Source organism: Hippichthys cyanospilos, chromosome 6, assembly GCF_059441005.1.
Source record: "Hippichthys cyanospilos isolate Australia breed blue-spotted pipefish chromosome 6, RoL_Hcya_1.0, whole genome shotgun sequence".
Classification (NCBI taxonomy): domain Eukaryota; kingdom Metazoa; phylum Chordata; class Actinopteri; order Syngnathiformes; family Syngnathidae; genus Hippichthys; species Hippichthys cyanospilos.
In genome coordinates this window covers 14,555,365-14,581,384 of record NC_142374.1, presented here as the reverse complement: position 1 = coordinate 14,581,384, position 26,020 = coordinate 14,555,365, and the positions used below count along the sequence as shown (strand labels likewise).

Sequence of the window (26,020 nt, the reverse complement as noted above, 5' to 3'; positions counted from 1 at the left end):
CAGCTCTCACCTTTGAGTTTTACCTAAAGTCAGGGCACATCATCGCTTTACTTTTCCAGCCCATGTTTGTGAAAAATTCATTCATCCATCCAATATCTGTTGCTGCTTGTCTTCAGTATGCTTGCAGGCTTGCCGGTGGCTATCCCAGCAGTCTTTGGGCAGTAGGCAGGAAACACCCCGGGCAGGCTGCCAGCCAATCGCAGGGCACACAGTGACAAACAACCATTCACACACCCAAGGACAATTTAGAATGTCCAATAGACCTACCATGCATGTTTTTGGAATGCGGGAGGAAGCCAGAGTGCCCGAAGAGAGCACTTGCAGGCTTGGGGAGAACATGCAAAATCCACAGAAAGGCCGGAGCGATCCAGAATTGAACTCAGTACTCTGAACTGTGAGCCGGACCACTGACCAAGTGCACCACCAAGCCACCCGTTTCTGAAGCAGCCTGTAGGAATACCTCAAGAATCCTCATTGTTTTAAGAAGAGGCTCAAGTTGTTCAAATAGTAAATTGCATTGCTACATGATGTCAAGATGGAAAACAATTTGGTATTGCCTCTTAGAACATGTACAAATAATGTTAATAATGAGTTTGACAGATAAACCCTTTTCAATTATGCAGACACAGACATACAAAAATAGAAACCTTTCATAATGTACGGATAATCTTATTGGTGTTTAAAAACTGGTGTTGTTTTTGTCATAACTTTATTTTTAAATTTCTTTTTGAACACAGCAAGTAAAACGAATCTTTTCATTTCTATTTCACAGTTATTCCACAAATGAACACCTTTAACAGACACATTTGCTTTGTTTGTTTCTACATGTTTTTTTTATAAGTAACATGTGCCCCTCAAACTGTAACAGTAATCCTCCTTTCAAACAGTTTTGAATACTGGTTTTTACATATCATTTTAAAGGGAATTAAGAGTAGAATTAGAATATATATCGTGGTTTCATTTTCAGAGGCATAAGCCTGATTCTGTGAAAACACATCAATTTTTGTTTTGACTATCTTTTAACATTATTGATACAAGCTTCCCTGCATTATTTTTGTCCGATCACAAGGTCAAGAAGTGTATTCTTGTCTTGTATACAACTACCACAAAAAGGATTGTTTTGTACAACACAACCGCAAAAATGGGGTTGTTTTGCATAAAAACAAGCCAGAAAGTTGTCACAGTGACGCAAATATTGGGTCGGTATTTTTTCGAGTCGTAATTGGGTTCCTTTCAACCCAACAATTTTAGAGTGTGATATTTCTTATTTATACAACGGTGAGTTAAAAATATTTTCAAACTTTGTCTAACCCCAGTGGCAGTAAGATGTTGTACTTTCATGTTCCATTACTTTCCTGTTTTATGCGTCCCTTGCCCTAACCTTAACTTGAGCTTCGTCCTCTCTCTCCCCCCCTCCTTCACTGCACTCTCACTCTCTCCAGACTGTGCACACTGTCTGCCTCAGCTGTGCTCACTTGCACTGTGCAGCGTGGACAGAACAGTGCTGGGCCAACTCAACAGGAACAAGAGATTCGAGGGGGAAAAAGTGGGATACGAGGAAGAACTCAACACAGACGACAACGGATTAGGAGCAGAAAACAAACGGGGCAGTGTTTTCCTTCAGTTGGCGTGGATGGTGATTTAAATGACTAAGACAGATGGCAGATTTACCTTGCTGCTTTTCTCCACTATCCATTGACAAGTTCACCTTGGGCTTGTTGCGGGGACGAGCTCTCGTGCAGTTTGGCTGACCTGTAATGCTTTTGCCAAACGCATCATTTGGACTAACTTTCAGCTGCCACTCTAAGTCCAGACTGACCCAGAAAAATTAGGGGGCGCTTAGTAGTGGATCTGCAAAAGTAACCCAAAGGTGTGCAGAGGACAGCTTTTCTCACCTCAGGATCATGGGCTCTATTCTCTGGGGCAGCTTTGTGCTGACCTGTGGTATGATTATATTTCGGAAAGGGTGTGACGGAGCCCAGCAGACCAAGGTCAATGTCCCGCGACTAAAACTCTCGTACAAAGGTAAGTTTTTTTTTTTTTTTTAGACCATTTATATTTTGCAAATTTCTTGGTTTCTATAAAAAGAAATCTTTGCTCAAAGAAAACCTCACAAAATGAGATTTGAAAGTAACATTTTTTAAACAGTATCTAAATTCATTGCATGACTCAAATACAGTATGTGTGTTTTTTACATGATTCCTTATTATTCCTTATTATCATTTCAAGCATCAGTGTCACCAAGCGGAATCATTCTACATCCAAAATAGTCACTATTCAGAAGACCTCAAAAACTAGTATGACTCTTCAACTATTAATATTGCATCATCAAAGCAAGATTGCTCAATAATTCGTCAATAACAATCACATGCGCGTAGATTTCAGAAAAAAAGGTATGAAAATGACCAAATTTTGACATGGTTTGGCGGTCAATCATATGGTCTGGATATTTGACCACTGTTGGGTACACGCTGTATGCCAGAGGTCTGTGACAGTTCCATATAGCGTTCATTCAGCAAGAAATTAATGAAGTAGGAAGCAGTACAGTTGCCATTATAAAAGGTAAATATGAGATACTAAGACAACTGTTATCTGAAATGAAAACTAGATTGTGGTAAATTGTGAGACCCATCTTACAAAGAGCTAACACAACCAACCGGTTGCTTTGGGCAAGATCTTTCTTCATGGCCATTATTACATTTCACATGTTTCTGTGGCTCAGTCCTACTCTATTTTGACCACACACAAGAATGAGATTTTACACTTTGACCAAGTTTAAAAAAACATATTAAAAAAAGGTATGAAATAAATGTATCTAATTAATATAATCTAAAATATCGTGGTGCCTTTTTACATTTAGATAGTGTGTTGAGGCAGAGTGTGTGTTTTTTTTTAACTGATGCAGTTGCAACCCTTTACCTCCTGCTGGATTTAAGACTAGTCCCAGTTGCTCGCTGCAACCTTTAGTTTCAACTGTAAGAAGGAATTGTGCTGTTTCTTTTATTTTTTTTGTGTTAATGCCCACGCAATTTGAAAATAACTGTAAAATAAAACAGTGTCCCTCCTGTCGTGCAGACTTGCTAAAAAGTGGAGTGTTGAAGTTTAGTTCAGCAATGAGCTATGCTGCGGCCTGCTACTTTAGCGCCTTTGTTGCTACCGTTAGCCACCCACTACAGCAGCCTATCAGGATATGCCAAACACATTGACTGCCAATCCACATCAGGGTCTGATTGACCTTTGTTTTCCAACCCCCAATAAGTCAAGCACAAGAAGCCTAATACATACAGAAGAATTGGTTTTAATCATTTTACAGAACGCGTAAAGTTAAAAATGAAAGATGAGACTAATGTGATTAATAAATAAAAGTTAGCTATAACTAATTAAGCCATTCATTTGTTAATCTGACACCTCTAGTTGAAAAGTACAAATCTAGAGTCTTTTTTTCTGAGCAGGGTTGAAAACTCATTATTTAACACACCCTATACGCAGGAATCAGGATTATCATTATAAATAATCTTTGCGATATATACGATCAACTGGCCTTTGCTGATTTTGATTACAAAATGATAACGGTCAAAATGGGCCCCAATGTCGACAAACCAAGCTACCAAATTGTTCTTGCGGTTGTAGTTTAGATTCATGTGCCTGTCATGTATGCACACTTCTACGCTACTGTTTCACTCTAATCATCTTATCGCCACCTAAATTATGACGAAGCGCTCTGTGCCTGTCCCGACGTACGCGGCGAAAAAAGTGGTGCCAGATGCCGCCTCCCTGCCAGCCAAGTGTCATTTATTTATTCTCTTCCCACATGTCATTTTCTCCCCTCTGTTCCGCTTCGTGCGGCAATTATGTTTGGAATGAATGGTGCAGGTCTGTTTAAGCAGATGGCTTTAACCTCGAAGAGAAATAGTCCTCACTCAGCACTAGGAGATCCATAATTACACACACGCACACACACGTGTTCACATTGCCATCTGTAGATGGCTAATGATACCTGTGAGCATATCAGTCAGTTAAAAAGTACACGCTGTCAGTTGGTAGAAGCACGCCCACATGCAGTGATGTCTCCATTACAGCGGAAGGCAACCTGCTTGTTTAATTGAGTACTTCTCAATGAGGACCTCATTTGCATGAGGCCCTCTGTGGGGCACTATTAATAAACTGTGTTGTCCTAATAAGCAGCATTGAAAACAGGTTTAACCTGCCCAAATAAGGTGCAATAGAATATATGTTATCATAAGAGACATCAGATTATTGTTTCATGAATCATTCGTGCCATCAAATAGAGTACCTGTAATAGGTGAACACTAACTCACGAGTGAAAAATGAATCAAAGTGAACAGAGTTGTTTTAGTTAAGCATTGTGGAAAATACTGTATCAAATTCAAAAGAATATACATAAAATATATATATTCTAAAACGTATTTACATCAAGAAGTTTGACCACCGGTGCGTAACCTTGGTTCGATCAAACAATCTGGGGTTCGATGACAGATTCGACAGAGGTCAGGCCACACAGTGTATGGGTGCGTGTGCTTCCATAAAAAAAATAAAATAAAAAAAAAACTTTTGCACATTGCGTTTAGCAGTGAAAAAAAAATGTTTCCCCACAACGAAGGGTTCAGTGAATGTGCCTAAGGAATTTGAGGGGTTCAATTGCTCCAACAATGTGAAGAACCACTGAAGAAGACAATAAGAGAAACTGTGTATCTGGCAGCTCTGTATGAATACAATTCAGTGCAGAGAGAATAGTAAGCCACTTTGTGCATAGCAAGAACGTGTCTATTATGTGTATATGAATTCATAAGAATACAAATTAAATCCAATTAAATTACAATAAAAAAAAATCTACATATTGCTGGCGTCAAGCCAAACCCACATTAGTCACATTTTAGTTAATCTCATGTTTTCCTCTAAAAGTCTATACTATTTTTATAAAATGAATGATAATAAAAGCTGAATGAATGGTCAGTCGTATTACATATACTAAAAGAGTGACACATGTTACTATAAGTATGCCAATGTAAATGGCAAATACAAGACTAAATAAATACACTGTGAATAGATACAGTCATATGTCGAACACAATAGAGTTGAAAACTTAATACCAACATGAACAAATACCATATGAACAGGTGATTTGTAAAACTTGGCTTTCTTATTGACTGAAGAATTAAAAGGTACTTTTTTTCCTGGACAGAAACATATGGTCCAATCCTGCATTATCATCGGCAGATGGGGCATGGAATTCAAAAAACTCTGAAGTGTCAGAGTGGTGCTGGTCTCAATCAGCATGAACTCAGACGAGTACGAAAGTAGAATTAAGACGGGGATTCCACCTACTGTGTTACGGCTCTGCTGGGTTGTGCAAAGCACTTCATAGCCATGTTAATGAATGAGAGCGGGTCTACATGCTGAGTGTCTGCCGCGCTGCGTCGCTGCACCGCGGTCTGCCAACTTTAAACTGGACTTGAAAAATCTGGTCCGCCGCCGTTCGCCATGGTCAATTCCTCAGTTCAGAAAGAATCAAACAGTAAAAATAATGTGATCTCCTTCCGGATTTACAAGAAAAAACACTCCACAGGGACGATTGTCTTGTTCTTTGCTGATTGATTGGATGAAGCTGAAAGCGACTGCTTCTCTTTCTCTGTGCCATTGTCATCAAGACAACAAGTGCAAACACTGTTACTTATATACTGTACGTAAATATATATTACTATTTTAGCCACAATAATATCAATTCACTTAAAGGTTAAAAGGAATACTAAATGTACTCACTAATTGTAAACGAAGCATACAGTGAAGTGTTAACCACGCAGACATTCCACAAATGGAGTTTGGTTTGTTTTCTGGAAATTTAGAAAATGTGTATTTTTTTCTTTTTCTGGTAGTCCTCGCGCAAGCGCAGTGTGACTGTCCAGGGACTCAGTGACACGTCGCGGCGGAGTGGAAGCGCATGCAGTGGGTGGGGGTGTGTGGCGTCGTTGCGATGGCGCAGCGCAGCAGAGACGCAACGCATTATGTGGAATCCCCGGGTTAGATGTCTATCTCAAAGCGCCCGCTGCCTTCATAGTATGAGTTCCTCACTAAACATTGTTATACTATCTGATATGAACTGAATTCTCACACAAACACACACACAGCTGAACCCCACGTGTTTCTGACTGATCTTTAGAAGTGAAGGCTGAAGGCCAGGGGGTCAGTGGAGTAGGAGGAAAGATAACAACGGTACCCCACGGCTACCTAAACACAAGCTAAGGTCCAACTGTATCAACAATCACACTGTTAGGTGATGCCATGGCTCCTGAAGGGGCTGACAGCATTAAAGAAATACACTCACGAATGATAAATGACAATAGGAATGGAAATTAGGCCTATTCACAGCCTGCGGCGGAATTCATTATCCTGGAAGTAAACGACCATCCGTATGCTTTATGAGCCAAAAGAGGTGTTAACTGCAGAGGACTGAAGAGACGCTACTTCAATTTTAGAGAACAATTTTCCAGAGGTACAGGGACGGACAGTGATAGGAGTAGTATATGGGGAGAGAATTTTCCATTAATTTGCAAAGGAATTTTAACTGGGAATTCTGGAAATATTCCAAATTGCAAACTAAAATCATGGAATTTTACCAAACTACACAATATATTTTTTTTTCTTTCACTTTTTTTTCTCCCCCCTTTGAGGGGGCTGTTTTTCAATTTATTGTATGTAGCACTAATAAATCCAACCATGACAGTGGTTGTACCTCCTCTAAGTGGAACTTGGGGTTAGATGCATGCAAAGAATCTTGAGAGATAGGTTTTCTACATTGACAATGTACTTATCTTATGTAGACATCTTTCAACTTGCATATAGATTTATCTTACGCCATCACAGTTGTAACAGAATTCCTCTGAATTTGGAATGTCTGCCATTAATGAAACTTTAATCAATAGCTTTACTTTGATCAAAGTTCTGTGGTATATTTTTGTTATCTGTGGTGTTTCTTAGCATAGCGGACAGATGTGGGTGAAATGATAAAACCTGGGTTTTATCATTTACTTTGGCCTCCTGACACATTCCAAAATCTTACATGTCTGCCTCAATGAAGGTGTCACAGAAGTGAATGTTTGTTTATCTCATATTCGACAGTCAGCCAGCCAAGGGTGTCCCTCTTAACTGACACCAAGTTACTGTAACTAGAATAGACTCCAGCAACTCCATGACTCAAATCTAGCCATAGAGATAGTATCATCTAGCTGCATTTGGCTCTCTTGGTTTGTACAGATACTCAGATCCTACAGAAGTAAGAGATACATGATTACGTTTTATGTTTTGTTTTTAAAAGGGCCATGAATGTAAATGTTTATTCTCAATATATTAAGCTCAGAGGAACAAAAGCGGACAAAGGTATGACAATGGAAAAGGTACTGCAATTACCAAGTTTGTATCATGATATAAGTACAAATTACAACTTTAACTTAGTCGTTATGTACAGTATACTTGGAATGACTTAATGGTGCATGGGCATAGAACCAAATCACTAGTTCACACAAACTGTGTCCAAAAAAGGATGAAATAAACTCAGATGCAGCTCAATAAAGATAGCCACTATGTTGAAGAAATCACGAGAGATGAAGGAGAAATGTGTTTCTAAATCACATGGTTGAAAACAGCTCAAGGCAAAGAGATGTACCCCGAAGCCCTCATAATGATGACACCCGGATTAGCAGCATACCAACCAGCATGCAATATGTAAAAATAGGCGGCCGGGATAATTTCTGCATTTCAGCGTCTTTGTACCAGAGAACATTGACTAATGAAGCTTCGTGGTGTATTTCCTGAGGCGTAAAGGAAGTGTATGTGGTCTGATTGTGTTTTGTCAATGTGTATGCTCCTTTAATCAGTAGAAAGGCATCAGTGTTCATAAATACAGTACAGTATGCCGCACATTGGCTTTTGTCAAGTTGTGTTCGTTCTGTTTCTCTGGCAGCACTTAGATAACACTACTGCTGCCCCCCAGTCAAGAAAAAGAAAGAGAGAATGTAGGGTAAAAAGTTTATTTTTATCAGCCTCATATGGGATTGTTGATTCTTTGTCGCAGTTCTTTCTGCCCTCCTGTCGTTGTTTTATATTTCCCAACTTTTTTTTTTTTTTGTAAATTGGAACCAAAGAGGCAGTAAGAGTGAGAGTGGGTGAGAAGTAGCCAAGAAAGGGCAGCTGTTAAAATAGCTGCAGTCTAGGACACAGAAAGTGAGAGAAGCTAAGGTAGTAGGTGGAAAGAACACAGAAAATGAACGTCTGGCACTGAGGCAGCTGACACCTGTTGAAAGCGGCGCATCCAATTCAATTGATGTGACGTTGCTCGGCATCACTCGAATGAATCAAAATACATATGCACTAATTTTTGTTTTGAAATCGCAGTTTGCACAAGAACAAATGGGTGTTTTTATTTTAAATGGGATACTGGTTCCAACATGTAAAAGGCCAGTACCATCTGGGAAAAACATCCTCTTTCTTTCCAATAATACAAATCCCAGTGAGCACAAAAAATACCTGAGAGCAACTCGCCCTAGATCAGGGGTGTCAAACTCGTTTTTATCGTGGACCACATTGTAGTTCTAGTTTCTGTCAGAGGGCCAGAATGACTGTGAAATCAAATGTTATGTGTGTTCGTCACACTTCTAACTAACTTTGAAATCAGAGGCCGGTAAAAATTGTTCAAAAGAGCGATTGGGAACCAAAAAAAAGACATGCTTTCTTTTTTTCCAAAATTTTTAAAAAGTGGAAGACAACTTGCAAATTTAGTATTTTAACCATAAACTTGGCAGTCGAATCAGCATTCCGTGGGCCACATAAAATCTGGATCAGGCCCCTGGGCATTGAGTTTGACACCTGTGCCCTAGATTATTAGCTTTACTCGTAATTGTATATACATGGTGTCCGCAATTTTGTTTTGGATGCCACTCCCATGCACGGAAAGATATCATGGATCAGATAAATGATGTTTACCTAGTGTTGCGTTGGATGCACCTCGCTATGCAATCTACATGAAAGCATCAACAGTATCCTATAGGGCTTCAAAAGAATACTGGAATCTGTAATGTTCCCAGATTTTCATTATTTCCGTCAAATGTATTCCAAATAAACACTTCGATCTCTCTATATGAGGCAACTATGTAAAATGCAACTTTTGTTTGATTATTTCTTTTTCTGCTGTGCACTGAGAGGGAACATTCACAATCGCCAAAGACACACGTGATTATAGACTAGTTTACAACAAGCTCTAAATGTTACTGAAGCATAACAGTCAGTGCAACCCCCACCCTACATTTCTCTTGACAAGACGTGATGGCCGTTAACACAGCATTATTGCATCACATTTGTAATAGATACTCTAATCCATCTACACAACTTCAGCCTTGGTGGAAGTGAAAATAGATCAGGCTGGTGATACGGGGTTGTCAGTATAAGATCTTGCCGTGAGCAGATTCATCTGTGATGGATCACCATGGCCAGAGGAGAACATAAATCCGGGAATGCAACTTTGGATTGGGTTAAGCAAAAACTTTTATGGATACTCAATTTGTTGTGAGGAGTCCAGTTGTCCCATAGTAAAACTACTGTCATCCTGGAGGCATGACGAATGAATATTATCAACTGATCAATATATATCCAGATGGACAGCAATTCCATTTCTGACTTCCTTTGGCCTCACAACTTTCAAGAATGCTTTCAAACCTTTGGGGATTTATGAAAATGGGAAAACGTATCAGGTTTTCAGAGAATAATATGAAAGGGGCAGTCTATACCTGAGGGCTTCGGGTTCATGCAGCATCCTGGCTTTACAATTTTGAGACTGACTGAATTCTACAGAGGCACCAGAAATCAACTAGATCAGAGTAACACCATCAGAGGATAAATGTGAGCATACCTGGCACAGTTTATTGTTCATATGTATTGACAGCAAAGGATTAATATTTAAATTTGATGTTTTGTTGATAGTGATTAGGTAATGTAACTTGGCTAATAACTACTGGGATATGTGACCACTGACCAACAAAATTAACAGTTAAATGATATAATGGTGGAAAATAAATTCACGGAAAATTGGCACACGGCACAGGATTTATTCTTCACAAAGCATCTTGGGTTTTAGCTTGTTTATCATCATTCCATTAGATTCTCACACACTTCAGAGTTGCGTGTCCTCCTTTCTCATTATACATAAGACATTATAATGTGATAATTGTATGCTTACAGGATATGCAGAGATGAGGGCTTTCATCGACTGTTCGACAAGTTGAACTTTCCACTGCGAAAACAAATGTCGCCTTGGCAATCCCTACCATTACACTGCAAAACGTGATCTGCAAACCACAGTTAATGTGTCCTAATAACTGCTGTGGTTAGGTGTAATACTGTGGACTACTGCAGTTTGGGTTGTGGAATATATATATATATTTTATATATATATATATATATATATATATATATATATATACCTATATGCTACCTATATGCTTTATGAGCCAAAAGAGCTGTTAACTGCAGAGGACTGAAGAGACGCTACTTCAATTTTAGAGAACAATTTTCCAGAGGTACAGGGACGGACAGTGATAGGAGTTGTATATGGGGAGAGAATTTTCCATTAATTTGCAAAGGAATTTGAACTGGGAATTCTGGAAATATTCCAAATTGCAAACTAAAATCAAGGAATTTTACCGAACTACACAATACATATACATACATATATATATACATATATATATATATTTTATATATATACATATATATATATTTTATATATATACATATATATATATTTTATATATATATATATATATATATATATATATATATATATATATATATATATATATATATACACACACACACGTCATACTTTTGCTTTGGTCCTTGGTGAGGTGAGCCTCCACATTAGGCAGGAAACTTAATCATTGGCTCCCAGTGCTGGCATCACCCGGGCTATTCAGTTAAGCTTGGCACTGCCACCTTGGTTTTTGCCCAATGTGTTCCTTGGCCTAGTTGTATAATTTCTAACTCTTTTGATGAATGACAAGATCTATGAAAAATGCAGAAGACCAGAAGTCTACGGCAAAACTGACACAATCAGTGCTAGACTATACAGTGCTACTGTAACCTAGAATAACAATTCCTAAGGTATTCTGATGATATACATGGTTGGGGAGAGGAGAATAGTGTCTTTGTAATGTGTCAGTAATCTGTATGGGTGGAGCAGTCCAGACCACCTCATGGGTTCGTATTAGAGCTAATATTAACCTTCTGGGACGTGTCAGTTTAAAAAAAAAAATCCAAGAGTGAAATATGGTGACGTGTGCCGCTGTTGGTGAACATACAGTATAGTAGGTTCATGTGGATAACTTCAAAGGTTCCTCCCTGTACACCAATATCTTTTAACCTGGAGTTTATTAAATATACATATATATCTCTCTTATATATGTAATTTTCCCAAAACAGACGTGTTGAGACTGTGCGTTATAATTTTTTGTGATTTATAGTCTGAAAAATTTGGTTACATGTAATCTGAGTGACCGTTTCTTTACCATGGGCTAATAACGGTCTACCTTGCCCCACAGACATGCTTGAGTCCAACAACCTTGTGACGTTTGAAGGTCTGCACAACAGTTCATCTTACCACACCTTCCTGCTGGATGAAGAGAAAGGAAGACTGGTGGTGGGAGCTAAAGACCACATTTTCTCCTTCAACCTTCTCAACATCAGCAAAGATGTTGTACAGGTAAAACAAACCCTACAGGGTCACGTCTGGCCGACTTCCTGCAATCAGAGCCTGAAGTACCTCGGGCTTCTATTTTGTTGGGTTTCTACTGGAGAGTGTCTCATTAATATTACAAGGCAGCGCTGTCGCACGCTATCGCACGTTGCGGCAGGCACGCTAGCTGCTCCGTGCTCACCTGGATGAATAATAGAGTAAACCGAAACAAAGTGGAGAACAAATCGTGGTGTGACCCTTTCAACCTGCATATACAGCATACACACGCATGTATGCACATGGAAGGAATGATTCTTTTGGTCCATTTGGTTTGTGTTTGCAGATCCCTTGGCTGGCGTCTCCCATCAGGAGAGATGAATGCAAGTGGGCCGGAAAAGATCTCTCGGTAATAAACTATTTTCTTCTTCTCCGGGTTGAGATAAGAAACAGACCTACAATCATTGTATTGATTGTCCATTTTTAAAAATAACATCAATTTACTTATGGTTATTTTTATTTGGCCACAACTACCCATAGTGGCCACAACTACCCACTTTGAACACAATTTCTTCTTCGGCAGATAATTGTACAAAAAGAAAACAACTTTTACCACTTTTGTTTTTAACAGGATAATAATACCGTTCATATTTTCAGCAATCATGAGGAGAACACACTGGCAAACTTGCCTCTGGCCTGATCGCAATCTCAGCACCAACCCGGAGACCAGCATTTGACTTTAATCACCGCTAAAGCTTTCAGGAGCTCAATATAAAAAAGCAAGGCCAAGTGGATCTCTGTTACTCCTTTTAAATCTATTGCTATGATACCAAGCATGAACAATCTTTAGAATCATATTTTCAAGGATCATCTGCATTACACTGCATTTTTCTGCTGCTGAAAATTCAAATTTGCACTGAACAAATGTATTTGTTATAGTCATGACAATGCACAGTAAAACTCCAATACAATGAAACCTGCATGAGTAAAAATGCCCCCACTGAAAAAAATCCATGGATTGAAGCCTTTCCCTCTTACTTCTTCATACAAGGAAAAATCCCCTTGTTGCATCATACAAAATGTTTTTTTTTTTTTCCTGCATTTGCGTTGGACTGAAATTTACAAGAGCAAAAACAAGCCTTGAGCAAAGGTCTAGCTTGGTTTATACTTGACGTGCAAGCACACGTTTTGCAGCACTTAATAGTCTAGCGGCTTTTTTCCGCAGGCAGACGATATTCTCCCATAATATAGGTGGCAGTAAATATACTCTACAGCAGGGGTGTCAAACTCATTTTTGTCGCGGGCCATTTTGTAGCGAGAACTTCCTTCATTGGACCGATATGTTGAGGAAACCAAGTCGATTTTAAACAATCTCATAGTATTATAAATGTACACAACAAATTGATGGCTTAGATGTTTTGCAATCAGAAGTAGAGCATTCTAGTTTGTTCATTTATTGTTTATATTACTGTAACAGAACAAACCAAAAAATCTCAACTTTATTTTTCAATAAACACGACAAGCTAAAGTTAAAGGGTCATGGAAACTTACATGATTTGCTTTCGCGGGCCACATAAAATGACGCCTTAAAATAAGGCCTTAAGTTTGACACCTGTGCTCTACAGGAAAAAAACAACACTATTGTATAACAGAGGTAGAGAATCCTAATAGATTCAAGATCTAAATAATTCCAGGTTTTGTTTTAAACTTTAGTCAGATTGTAGACTGCACAACATGTTTTTTATGTTTACGTCCGAGACCTAGATTTCTATAGTGAAAAGTCCCCTGTTGTGAAAAATTTCTGGCTGGAAACATGGTTTCATTGTACAGGAGTTCTACTCTATCTCAGTAAAAGTACCATAGACCATAACCCACAAATCGATTGGCAGTGGTTACACTGGGATTCCTGACTTATTTTGGATGAAGAAAAAAAAAACATTCCACACTTTCTGGCTGTCATACATGACTTTAGTCATTCGGCTCACTTACACTGGAAACATAACTAAAATACTGTTTTGTCTTGTCACAACTCAGGCTGAGACCATCAAAAACACTATTCTACAAGTCAAGCCTGACATTGTTTCTGTCTCTATATGGTATAGTTGAGGCTCCACGTTAGCATACAGAAAATATTAGATGCCTCAGGCCATGCTGCTGTTTGCGCCTGAGCTCACAGTTTGGAATTGGCCAAGAAAAGACTTTGCTACAAAAGATTTGAAGGACCATGGACACTTTTGTGTGCTATCTGTAAACATTATGGCACAGTTGAATACAAGCACCCGAAGGGTGTTTTATCCCTCATAGAGAAAAAGGAGAATATTGCAAATTACAGAAGGATACTGGGATGTATTGAAATTGTACACAACAGTGCAAAATTCAGCAGATTGTTGCAATGTCATACCATTAAAGCAAAATTGAGAAATTTCCCCTTTGCAAAAAGTCAGTAAAGGGATGTCTGAAAAGTATTAGCCTCAACAATGGGCCTTAAGTGGAATGTCATGTAGTCAAAAGAGAGACAGGTTGGTGGACATCCTATATACAGTATGGAGCGTTAGCTATGGATTGATGTTGCAGTTAAAGGGAAGTATACAGGGGCAACAAGTTGCGTGATAGTTTACAGTAGAAATAAGATAGAAATAAATACAAATGGTAAAAGGAGGTGTACCAAAAACACTCTGGCTATTATTTCTTATGCTCTATATTTTTCACCTGTCTGTATGCCCAATTGCAGTCAGAGGTCAGTCTCCATTTTTTTTTGTCATGTGTAGGAACCACACATACACACGCACACATACATAATTATATATATATATATATATATATATATATATATATATATATATATATATATATATATATATATATATAAAACATTGTTGAACTTGTAACACATTGCAATAATTTCATAGATGCACATAATAAATCCTTGGTTGTGACAGCTGCAAAACTCAGGGGCTGACGGCGTACAACCCATTAAAGCCAGATGAGCTTGGTTATGCATAATTTGTGACTTTTTTTTGTTGTTGCCCTGTTTAATATGTGATGACACAGTTAGTTTCATCCGAGGTCAGGTCTGCCTGCCATGTGCTGCAAGAGAGCACAAGGAAATACATACGCCATATGGCAGCGGCACAGTGGATGCAAAGTACAAACACATTCAGATGTCATAAGCAAGCAGGAGAATAAATAAAATGTCCGCCTGCAAAATGTAGGCTTGTAAGTAATGAGAGCCTGTGTTACAGACAGAACAGCATGAGGGTGTGCACTTTTTTAATACTGGTAAATAATGGAAGATGTTAATTAACCGCTCAATTGCATAATTTATGTGAAATGAGCTCAGGCGCGATGTCTGGGAAAGCTGGAAGGATGCTTGAACGCAATTGTGAAAGTGGACTAAAGAGCAAAATGTCAATCTGTCGTAAGAGCTACATAAACAATTACGACAGCGTTGTGCACTCTGTGTGGGATTAGTAGTCGTGTATGAGCTCAAATATTTTATTGGATTTTCTCCTTGTGGTTGGATGGGTGTTCATGCATCCCACAGAACAACTGTAACACGTCTGACTAGACTCTAATCATGGCATATGTTTATCTTTAATCCTCAGAAAGAGTGTGCAAACTTTGTCAAGGTGCTGCAACCATTCAACCAGACTCATCTCTATGTGTGTGGAACAGGAGCGTTTCACCCGGTGTGTTCTTACCTGGAAGTGGGAAAGAAATTAGAGGTATGTCTTTGGTATTGCAAAAGTTTTAAAACACATTTTCACATCTCCAAATTAAGCGAAGTGCCAGGAAGAATTATCTTTTAAAACTATGTATGAATTATGTAAAGGGGAGGGGAGATTACTTACTCATACTGAAATAAAAACAATTCGTGTTTTCTATCAAAAAAAATCTGCTTAGCCAAATAATGTAAATATCTGCTCACTAACATTGTAGAGTTAAAAACTACTTTTTTCCTATATACTGTGGTCGCGCAAATTGTCTAATATAGTTCTTTGCATTCACATTTTAAATAGACTTAAACAGTGCAACTATTGTACAATTTGTTGAAGGGACCATAAAATGAAAAAGTCAACTTTTTGGAGCGTTTATTCATGTTCCAATGTTGAAAATACACGCCGACCTTATCCACATCTTTTAGTTTCGTATTGGTTCCAGAGATGAGGAGGAAACATTTTGCACCAAGTCAGCCAAGTAAACAACAAAAACTTTAACATGGATGCAAAACAATACTGCAGAAATAATTTAATTAAACACTAATTGAAACGTCAAAGAAAATAATTTCCAAAATTGTAATTTCCTTTAGTAGGAATGAGTCAGAATGAATGTTTTTCAAGGATCCCCAGAAATGGCTTATGTCCTCAAATTGCCCGCGTTTTTGCATCTTTTGGAGCATGGGTTTTTGAGACATTCTCGAGTGCCTCCTCATAATAGAGACATGCCTGCCAAAGTTCAAGTTGCCAAGTGAAAGCCGGTTCAGGCACTGAATCAATTTTGTGGTCACTAAACTAACACTTTGAGCACAATGAACACAACAGCAACATTTAGTGAGGTTTTGAGTTTTGAAAAGCACACACATATGTGATTTATTACATTTAAGAAGTGTAAGAACATATAAAAGAATGCAATGCAAGAGGTCAGTAGACTGTTTATCTCGCAAAGATACACAAATGCAGATCTTTTTTAAAGTTGAAATTTATTATCAAAGGAAAGTTGGCAAAGTCCAACCTAGTGACACATACTCATAATCCTCCAAAATCTTTCCCACAACAACTACAGCATGCATTGAATAAATGTTTTAATCTTGAAAACCACACAGAATAATTTAGAGCTTTTTTCACTCAGGACAACATTTTCCGACTCCTGCCTCACACTGAAAACGGTAGAGGAAAAAGTCCCTACGATCCAAAGCTTCTCACTGCATCCATGCTGATCGGTGAGTACTCCACATGCTGGGAAAAACTTGAAGTGCTTTTGACTCCCATTTAAATGCGAAAACACCCTCTGCCATTGTCTTACATTATTATCAATGAATGCACGGGGCTAATCTGCCAGTCACTGCAAGTGGAACGGCTTTGTAGTTGCTATTTAGACACCGAGAACCCCTCATTGACGGGACTGTAAATGATTTCAATCTGAATACCTTCTTTTGAGAGCTGATTGTTTGTGGCTGATGACACTCTCAGCTATTGTGCTGCGATAAGTGGTCAGTATTTGCCGAACAAAAAGCCAGACGGTCATCTGTCACCAATTATCGCCTGTCACTTTCTTTGACATCACACCATTTAACCTGACAGATGGCTAGTCTCCAGGCTGTCACTTCTCATCACTACTTTTCTGTCTAGACTCTCCCACACCTTATTATGAACACCCCCGTTATTGTGGACTCTGTCCTAGTCCCACGTGTCCTTCCTTCCCCATTGCTCTTTTCATCCTGGGATATTTTCAATGGGAAAAATATACCCTTCAGCGTTTTCATAAAACGTGTCAACTGCACTTCAACTCAATTCAGTGTCTGTGCTCTCAGATGGTGAATTGTACGCGGGTACGTCGGCTGACTTCATGGGACGGGACTTTGCAATCTTCCGCACCTTAGGAAAGCATCATCCAATCAGGACAGAGCAGCATGATTCCCGATGGCTCAATGGTGAGACAGCTCCCTTTTGAAGTGAATTAGTGTGCTATCAAGCTAGAACAGAATGTAGCCTTCCCTAAAGTGTTCCCAGATCCGTTTTTGCGACGCACCCAGGTTGGCAAATATGACGCTGAGAAGATTTGTATCCATATTTGGACAAGACTTGATTCAGACATTCAGTTCCTCGCAACATTTTTTTCTTGTTTGTACTGCCATGGTGCATATATGATTCATGTATTTATCCTAATCTGTCTCTGTCTAACCTTGGTAGAGCCTAGGTTCGTTGGTGTTCATCTGATTCCAGAGAGCGACAACCCGGAGGATGATAAAATCTACCTGTTCTTCAGAGAGAACGCCATCGACGGAGAGCACACCGGGAAAGCCACACATGCTCGAATCGGCCAGCTCTGCAAAGTAAGAACAATAGTAGGCCCTCCAACCCATTCTCACAAACCCACACAGACGGACTCGCACACTCCATTATGTGAACGGGCATCAACACACTTGACTGATGTCTGAGAGGCTCACATAATGGCTGCTCTCAGAGGTTGTTTTCCATGGTTATATTTAGATCCTACTGGAGAGTGGGCTTTGTTGTGCAAAGTACAATCATCCCATATGACGAAAACCTGAGAGAAATACTTAATGTCACCAGAAGCTGAGAATCAAAGATGATCTCAGTGGCACCACCGTGATCCCTTAAGCAATAAGTAGCAATGAATATTCCACACGTATCCTCCCAAACTGAGAAATGATTAATCACTCATTTTGAGATAAAGAATAAAGCTTTTAATTACTCAGAATGACCTCGGAGGCCACAGGAGTCTGGTCAACAAGTGGACCACTTTCTTAAAGGCTCGTCTCATCTGTTCTGTGCCAGGAAGTAACGGCATTGACACACATTTTGATGAACTACGTGAGTCGCCGCTAAATAAATTGCACAATTCAGTGCAGAAATTGTAAATGACTTTAAAATATGTTGCTCTCTTTATGCCTTCCAGAGGATGTTTTTCTCATCAGCACCAAGGATCCCAAGAGTCCAATCATCTATGCGGTGTTCACCACATCTAGGTATTGGGGCTGACTGTGGAATAATTACATTATAATGACTGAGTTCACAGCTGAATGTGTTCTTTCCATACCATTAGCAACATCTTCAAGGGTTCAGCCGTCTGCATGTACAGCATGACTGACATCCGCAGAGTATTCCTTGGGCCTTACGCTCATAGAGACGGACCCAACTACCAGTGGGTGCCCTTCCAGGGCCGAGTTCCTTACCCACGGCCTGGCACAGTGAGTGTGTTCATCAGAATGAAATCATTCAAATTTCAATGAATCTGACTCACTGATGAATCTTTTTCTCCAAAGTGTCCCAGCAAGACGTTCGGAGGATTTGGCACGACCAAGGACCTTCCCGATGAAGTTGTAGTCTTTGCCCGAAGCCACCCGGCGATGTTCAACCCAGTCTACCCAATTAATAATAGACCAATCATTGTTAGAACCGACGTGGACTATCAGTTCTCGCAGATAGTGGTGGATAAAGTAGAAGCAGAAGACGGCCAGTACGACGTCATGTTCATCGGCACAGGTGTTAGAACCCACCGAAAGAATTCAGAATTAAGTTTTTTTTTTTTTTGAAAGTCTTTAAATAATGAATACTGTTGTTTTGTACTAGACATAGGAACAATTCTGAAAGTGGTATCCATCCCAAGAGGCTCGTGGCATGACTTGGAGGAAGTGCTGCTGGAGGAAATGACTGTTTTCAGAGTAAGTTAGTCTCACCTCACTTCTGTTACTGTTAACACTGCAGGTCCTTTAAGCTTCCCATGTTATGTGTTACAGAAGCCGACAGTCATCACAACAATGGAGCTTTCAACAAAACAGGTATTTATAATCAACATAAAAACAGTGTCACACAGAAGCTCTACAGACAAATGGTCTATTAATTGGAGAAACAGCATGTTGCAAAGAGATAGTCAGAGACATTAATGCTTGTTTTGATTTCATCAACTTGTTTTCACTTAATAGTACAGTCACTAAAACAACCTTTTTTCTATGGTTAATGAAAACATTGGACAAGGCCTTTTATTTCATGCATCAATGAGCAGTAAACCCATCATCAGATTGGATCCCCAGGGGTAAATTGTTACATATAAAGATCTAACTTGTTTGATATTGAGTGAAAATCCCAGGAGAAACAAAGCATGCCTCTTCACAAATTCAAGTTTGAAACTTTGGTACAAACCAGCCATGTTTGTATTTTTGCTCTAAAAATGTAATTGCATGTTGCTCTGTGCAGCAACAACTGTACCTGGGCTCAGATATGGGTGTGTCCCAAATGCCTTTACATCGCTGTGAGGTTTACGGAAAGGCCTGTGCTGAATGCTGCCTGGCAAGGGACCCTTACTGTGCATGGGATGGGACCGAGTGCTCCAGATATTTTCCCATGGCTAAGAGGTACTGGACACATCTTTAACCATCATACACTGAATCGGTTATGGTCCTCGTTCCTCCACAGTGAAAGGAAATAAAAATCTTTCAAATACAAAGGCCCACTGTTGACATCTTGGCTTGTATCTTTTCGGGAAAATCGGTCGCCAGAGGGGGCGGAAAACTTACTCAAAATAGCAAAAGTTTCACGAAGCTGGCAATATTAAAGGCAATTCCGGAACTCTTTCCCTTGTTGCGCTCAATGTATTCAATTCGATATTTAAAGCACAGCTTGGTATAAACATTGCTTAGCTGACACATTGTTTTCACTTCTTAAACACTGTAAGGTCCAGTAAGAGTCTGTAGATTGGCCGGATGTGGCCCGCGAGCTGTAAGTTGCTCGCAAATTTGCTACATTCTTTGCTAAGATAACTCTGGTGTTTAATTCTAATATAAACAGAGTTGTTATTATTTTAGCTGATAAGAACCAGATGGGAGGTTTATTATGCCAAAAGGCAATCACATTTGAGAACTTATGTTTTCATCAGGTTGAAAAATTTAATGAGACCGATTGAATTAGTGATGAAGTCATGAAATTCCTAAATGATTACACCACTGGTATTTTCATAATATAGCGATATTATGAAGTGGACACATACTCTACACGCAACGCAAACATTACACAAGACACAAAATACCACACATAATGTATTACTTAATAAGACTACAAACACTGATGCACTTAACAACGAGAAAGGGAGTGGTGATCACGGAAATTAGTCAAGTAAGACCAACACTTTCATGGCCAAATTCAGGAAGCAAGTTACAGTGTAAGATTTGTTAGAATAGTTTAAATCCCAAATATGGAAATTCACCACATTGCCTGGTGTTCTCCATTTCCAAGAACCCATGGTGCTGATGTTTGGGTCAACATGAATAAGAGAAGAGGCAGTAGGTTTTGTGAGATTTACTCCTACGCAAAGCTCCATAGGGCGTATTGATTTTGATGCTCAACAGTAACCTTAAGTTGAAAAAAAAAATCAGCTTTCATTACAAATTCAAACCTCAGGATTTATAATCTACACAAGCGTCAAGGTCACTCTTCACTGCTCTTTGTTTTTGCAGGCGAACCAGAAGACAAGATATCAGGAATGGAGACCCTCTTACACAATGTTCAGATCTGCAGCAGCACGGTACAACATGAATGAAGATTGTTGAGCTTTAAATGGAAGATGTTGGTCATACCATCTTTCTTTAAAAACACAAGCCGTATATCAAAACAAATAGCTGAGGCTGAGTCTAAACCATGTTCTGAATTTGAAGTGAAATCAGTGTAATGTAAGCATGAGCCCAAATACAAGTTATGTTGACATTTTAGCGGTGAATATTTGCATGTTAATGTGAGTGAAGGCTTACAATAGAAATTCACTGCAGCGTATTCAGTACCCCAAACTATAGTGGAGTGATAAATTGAATATTACAAAACACTCAGCAAACTATCTTTGCAATTGTAATTAAAATTGAAATTGTATAAATGACTAATCTGGGGGTCCAGTGTAGTGAATCTAGACTTTTGTTTTGAAGTTGTTGCCATAGACCAATGAGGGCAGGAATTGTAATCTATTGCCGCCCCAACTCGAATGCTCATGCTGGGAGCCGATCACGTGTCTCATAGGCGTTCCGAGAGCAGCGCTTTCTCAAAGCCACACATTTGAAGTTTCAATGCTTCATTTTGTTGACATAGCTGAATATGAATTTGCTGAAAAGCCCTAAAAATCATCATCATTATCTAGCACACCAAAGCTCCTCCAATTGAAATCTCAAATTTCTTCCTTCCTTACTCTTCCACGGGAAGTCATTTTTGGACCTGTCCAAGTCAAGCGGTATTATCCTTTTTATAATGGGTCAAAGTCCAGAAAAAAAAAATATCCACACAGCATCACTGTTGACAACAAAGAGGCAATAAGGCAGCCCTTGACGAAAGTGCTTTTGACGTATATATCGAATTAGAGGTATAAATAATCATTTTAAGCCTTGTAAATGACATGATATTAATGATGTCACGTCAGCCCCCCCCCCAATATGGGAGTTGAAAATGAGGAAAAAAAACTCCACTTGTAAATGGAGAAATACGGTATGTGTTTACGCATCCAAATCAAGGTACACATTTGTGACTCATTATGCATTTGTGGGTTTTTGTCAAGCATTCGTGACTTCAGCGTATTTGTGCAATATTGTTGCACATTTGTTACTGTCGTTACTCATTTCTGACTTCAGTTGTGCATTTGTGGATTTTTGTTGTACATTTGTGACTCATTTGTGACTTCGGTTTTGGCTACAGATTCTTTTTACACATTTGTGGAATGAAATACACATTTGTGAACACTTTTGCTACAATTATGATCCCATACTATTAGATAGACCATTCTCAAATGTTTATTAAAGCCTCTTTTTTGATGTGAAGTATTTAACAAAAGAATGGGCAATCTGTTGCTGGACATTTTCCTGTTGAGTCAACATAACATCCAGTTGATTAGGTAAAACCACCACATAATGTTACAGAACAGACATCAGTTGAAACAGCAACTTATGTTTCACATGGACGATTTCCAACATTAGCCCGAGCATTTAGTATATGCTTTTCAACTCGGTTGAGTCTCCTGAGTTATGAGCTATAAAGTGAGGTATAAACATGTGTGACTTACAGTACACGTTGTGATTATTTGTCTTAGATGAACTCGGCGAGCACCAAACCCTGGAGGACAAGAGTGTGTACGGTGTGGAGAACAGCAGCACTTTCCTCGAGTGCAGCCCCAAATCGCAGCGAGCGCTGACTTACTGGCAGTTTCAGCATTCTCCTGATGAGCGCAAACAGGAGGTTGGTGACCGATTGACACTTTTACAGCCTCATACTCTTTGCAGAGGTTAGTTGAAATAAAAATGTGGGATTTACACTGCCACCCAAAACTGGTAGCAAGCCAACCGCAGGGCAGACAAAGACGGACGACTGCTCACACTCCCAAACACACCTAAATTTTGGAGTCTTCAATATACCAAACATCCATGTTTTGGGAATTCCAATGTAAAAATAAATATTTAAAACTGATGAAAATATTGCTGTAATTCTGAGGATTTGGGCAATTTTATATTAGACTAAGTCTCGAAAATATTAGTCGTTTATTACATGATGACTGACTAATGTGATAATCGTTTGTTGATGAATTGATGCAGCTCTAGTAGTGACCATTGATTTGAGCAAAAAAAAAAAATCCCCATGAGAAATAGTGTGGTATGCACAATTCGGTGGTCTACACACGCTGTTCCGACAGTGCTAACATATTGAGTACATTTCACTTGAAATTTGCATATTGGCAGACATTCAAAACATTCACACAGGCATTAAATTGGAATTCAACACTTCGTTCTGCTGTGTAAATCCAGCCATAGAGAAAACAAACTGTAAATGTTTTCACGGTCACAGGATACTGAGAGTGCTTATTTTTTGGTCTTTTTCCCCCCACAGATCAAATCAGAGGAACGTTTTATCCGCACAGAGCAAGGTCTGTTGATCCGCACGCTCACCAAGAAAGACACTGGAATCTATCTGTGCCAGGCAGTGGAGCACGGCTTCATGCAGACACTTCTGAAGGTAACCTTGGAGGTGATCGACACAGAACGCCTCGAAGATCTGCTGCACGCCAACGACGAGGCCGTCGCCAACACGTCGGTGCAGAACCTCTTACCGCCTCAGGAGACAGCCAATCACAAGCTGTGGTACCGAGACTTCTTATCTTTGGTCAATCACCCGACTCTCAACAGCGTGGACGAGTTCTGCGAGCAGGTTTGGAAGCGAGAACGCAAGCACAAGAAACAAAAAGCTCACTTGGTGCAGCACCAGCAGAAGACGGTGCTGAACGTCCACAGCCACATGCACAATCAAGGCCTCTCAGCCAAGTGGAAACACCTGCAAGATAGACAAAAAGGCCGCAACCGGAGGACCCACGAGTTGGAGCGGGCGCCCCGCAGTGTCTGACCCGTAAACCCTGTCTGAAAGCACACCCTCGATTCTCATTCTTTGTTGCTCAAGGCTGTTCCCATTAACTGAGCTACAGACATTTTACACGATGACTGGCTTGGAAGCATATTTCTTCCGCCTTCAAATTGCCAGCTGCTGCGTTCCGTGCACGATTGTACTGGCGCTGAGGAGTGTTGTGTCACAGCGAGCGCTTCAGGTCATGTTATCTCAGCTGCCCTCAGCTGCTTGGGAACACCAAGTGTCAAATAGCACAAGAAGTGAACACACAAATCCGCTGCAAAGACACTTGGTGGATTGTTTGCAAGTCCAATGACAATTTACTGTGTCCACGAGTGGACTGGTGGAGGCGACGTGGTTTCAATAAGGTGCTGATAGAAGCACAAAACAGCAGCAGCCTGCACGTCCCTGGGAGCAACGCAAAATCTCAACAGAAACCGTATGTAGCTACAATTATGTAAATATTTTACTACATACAAAAAGGGATTGTCTCACATTTTTTTTCCATGTCGTTTATTTAAGAAGCCATTTTGTACTCGTCCGTGTGTCCGTGCCATAGATAAGCTTCACAAAGGCAACATTGTATGCTTCTGTTCTTTCCATCTCAGCACATTCTTGCCAGCGTTCCTTAGGATCTTTCAAACGCGTCGTCTTTGTGCATGAAATGCGACAAGTTAGTCCGACGTTGAATATAATCTTCCGCTACCTGTATATTTATTGCTTATATTCCTACGTGCATTGTGAAAATACTTCTATATTAACGTGTCTGGCTGTTTTATTGGACCAATCGTATTATTACAAATACTTCAGGACTGGAAATAAAGGAGATTTTTGTCAATAACGGTCAACAATGTGCCCTGAGCAATAACACAATCTTCCTCACTATGTATGGTTTCATTAAAAATTCTTCAAGTCTATGTATGAAACTCACACAAGCTGGATGGAATGTAGCTGTGAACATTATGTAAATACAGAAGCTATTCTCCATGTTTGAGGACACGGCGTACTAATGCATGAGACTACAACTGTAGTGTTCCCATTTCGCTACGGCAGTAATGTATTCGTCCCATGGTGAGCACACAGTACACAACATTAATGCTGTAAATACTGTATGAGTATATAAGAACATGATTATCGTGAGGGGGGGTGAAAAAATACTCAAAGCTACAGACTAGCTAACATGATATAGCAACAATGTATATACAGTAGAAACAAATGTTCAGCACATCAATACAATATGTCATCTATGAAGTGGTATTTAGCCTTATTAACCATCATGACTGTGGCAGATGAGAGACACAATATGAGCTCAACAATACCCACCCATACATTTTCTAATGAAACAAGATCTATTCATGAAATATGATAAGCTGATGACCATTAAGACATAATATATGATTCCAAGTGAGTATATCAAACTCAGCTGCTGCTTTGGCATGGTGAAGTATTCTACTGTTCCAATAAATGTCTTCATAAAATAATGCCTCTCTTAAGTGTTTTTCCCTTTGCATTTTCTTCAAGTTCTAATAATTTACATTCAGGTCTATCCACTCATATACAATTACCTTTGTGATAGAGATGTTAGACTACCTGGTGTAGTGAATACAAAATTACTGTACTCTAGGGCGGTAACTATTCATTTTTTTTTAAAATCACTTTTAATTTACATTGAATTCAGAATTATTTTTAGTCAACATTGAAGTCAGTTATAAACCAATACTCCACTCGGATTACGATTTTTTTAATGCTTTACTGTAGTGTGTGGTTTGGTCATTAAATTGAGGTGTTGTGTTTGTGAATGTTTTATCTTTGCAGAATACAAAAGATGACATTCACGATGAACTACAAAAGTCAGAATATTACTGTTGAAAAGCTAATATCAGAGGGCAATTTGATTAATCTAATTAATCAACTGCCTCTACACTATAACTTGAATAGAATTTGTGACATCTCTCATTGCTAGCATAGCAAAGTTTCACTGTCATAAACTACACTCCAGAGCAATTAGCTCAAGTATGCAACTGGTCAAGAAGACACATCCATTGTGGTGCACTAGCTTTCTCTAGTGTTTGTCTGTGAGTGGTACAAAGCATCAGTTTGACAGACTTTGATATACTTCTGTTAAAAAGCATTTTATATGCCATCCAGTTTTATTTAGAGTAAATTCGCATCTAATTGTTTG

The 26,020-nt window shown here is 39.3% G+C and overlaps 1 protein-coding gene across 1 annotated transcript; it reads left to right on the top strand.

Moving 5' to 3' along the window:
* The first annotated feature begins 1,490 nt into the window (after positions 1–1,490).
* On the top strand, positions 1,491–25,319 carry sema3ab (sema domain, immunoglobulin domain (Ig), short basic domain, secreted, (semaphorin) 3Ab). Its single transcript, XM_088416796.1, has 17 exons — positions 1,491–2,025; positions 11,607–11,767; positions 12,084–12,146; positions 15,343–15,462; positions 16,586–16,676; positions 17,268–17,387; positions 17,647–17,789; positions 18,177–18,291; positions 18,377–18,446; positions 18,524–18,668; positions 18,744–18,963; positions 19,051–19,142; positions 19,218–19,259; positions 19,675–19,832; positions 20,931–20,998; positions 22,538–22,683; positions 23,329–25,319. The coding sequence occupies exons 1-17, from the start codon at positions 1,905–1,907 to the stop codon at positions 23,836–23,838; spliced, it is 2,385 nt and encodes a 794-aa protein (XP_088272922.1). The 5' UTR covers positions 1,491–1,904; the 3' UTR covers positions 23,839–25,319.
* Positions 25,320–26,020: the final 701 nt, after the last annotated feature.

What these genes read in the sequence shown, in the direction of transcription:
- sema3ab (XM_088416796.1), top strand. Translation starts at nt 1,905, where the DNA reads ATGGGCTCTATTCTCTGGGGCAGCTTTGTGCTGACCTGTGGTATGATT. An exon ending in ACTAAAACTCTCGTACAAAG is followed by an intron (nt 2,026 to 11,606) that starts GTAAGTTTTTTT and finishes CTTGCCCCACAG; the next exon opens with ACATGCTTGAGTCCAACAAC. An exon ending in AAGTGGGAAAGAAATTAGAG is followed by an intron (nt 15,463 to 16,585) that starts GTATGTCTTTGG and finishes TTTTTCACTCAG; the next exon opens with GACAACATTTTCCGACTCCT.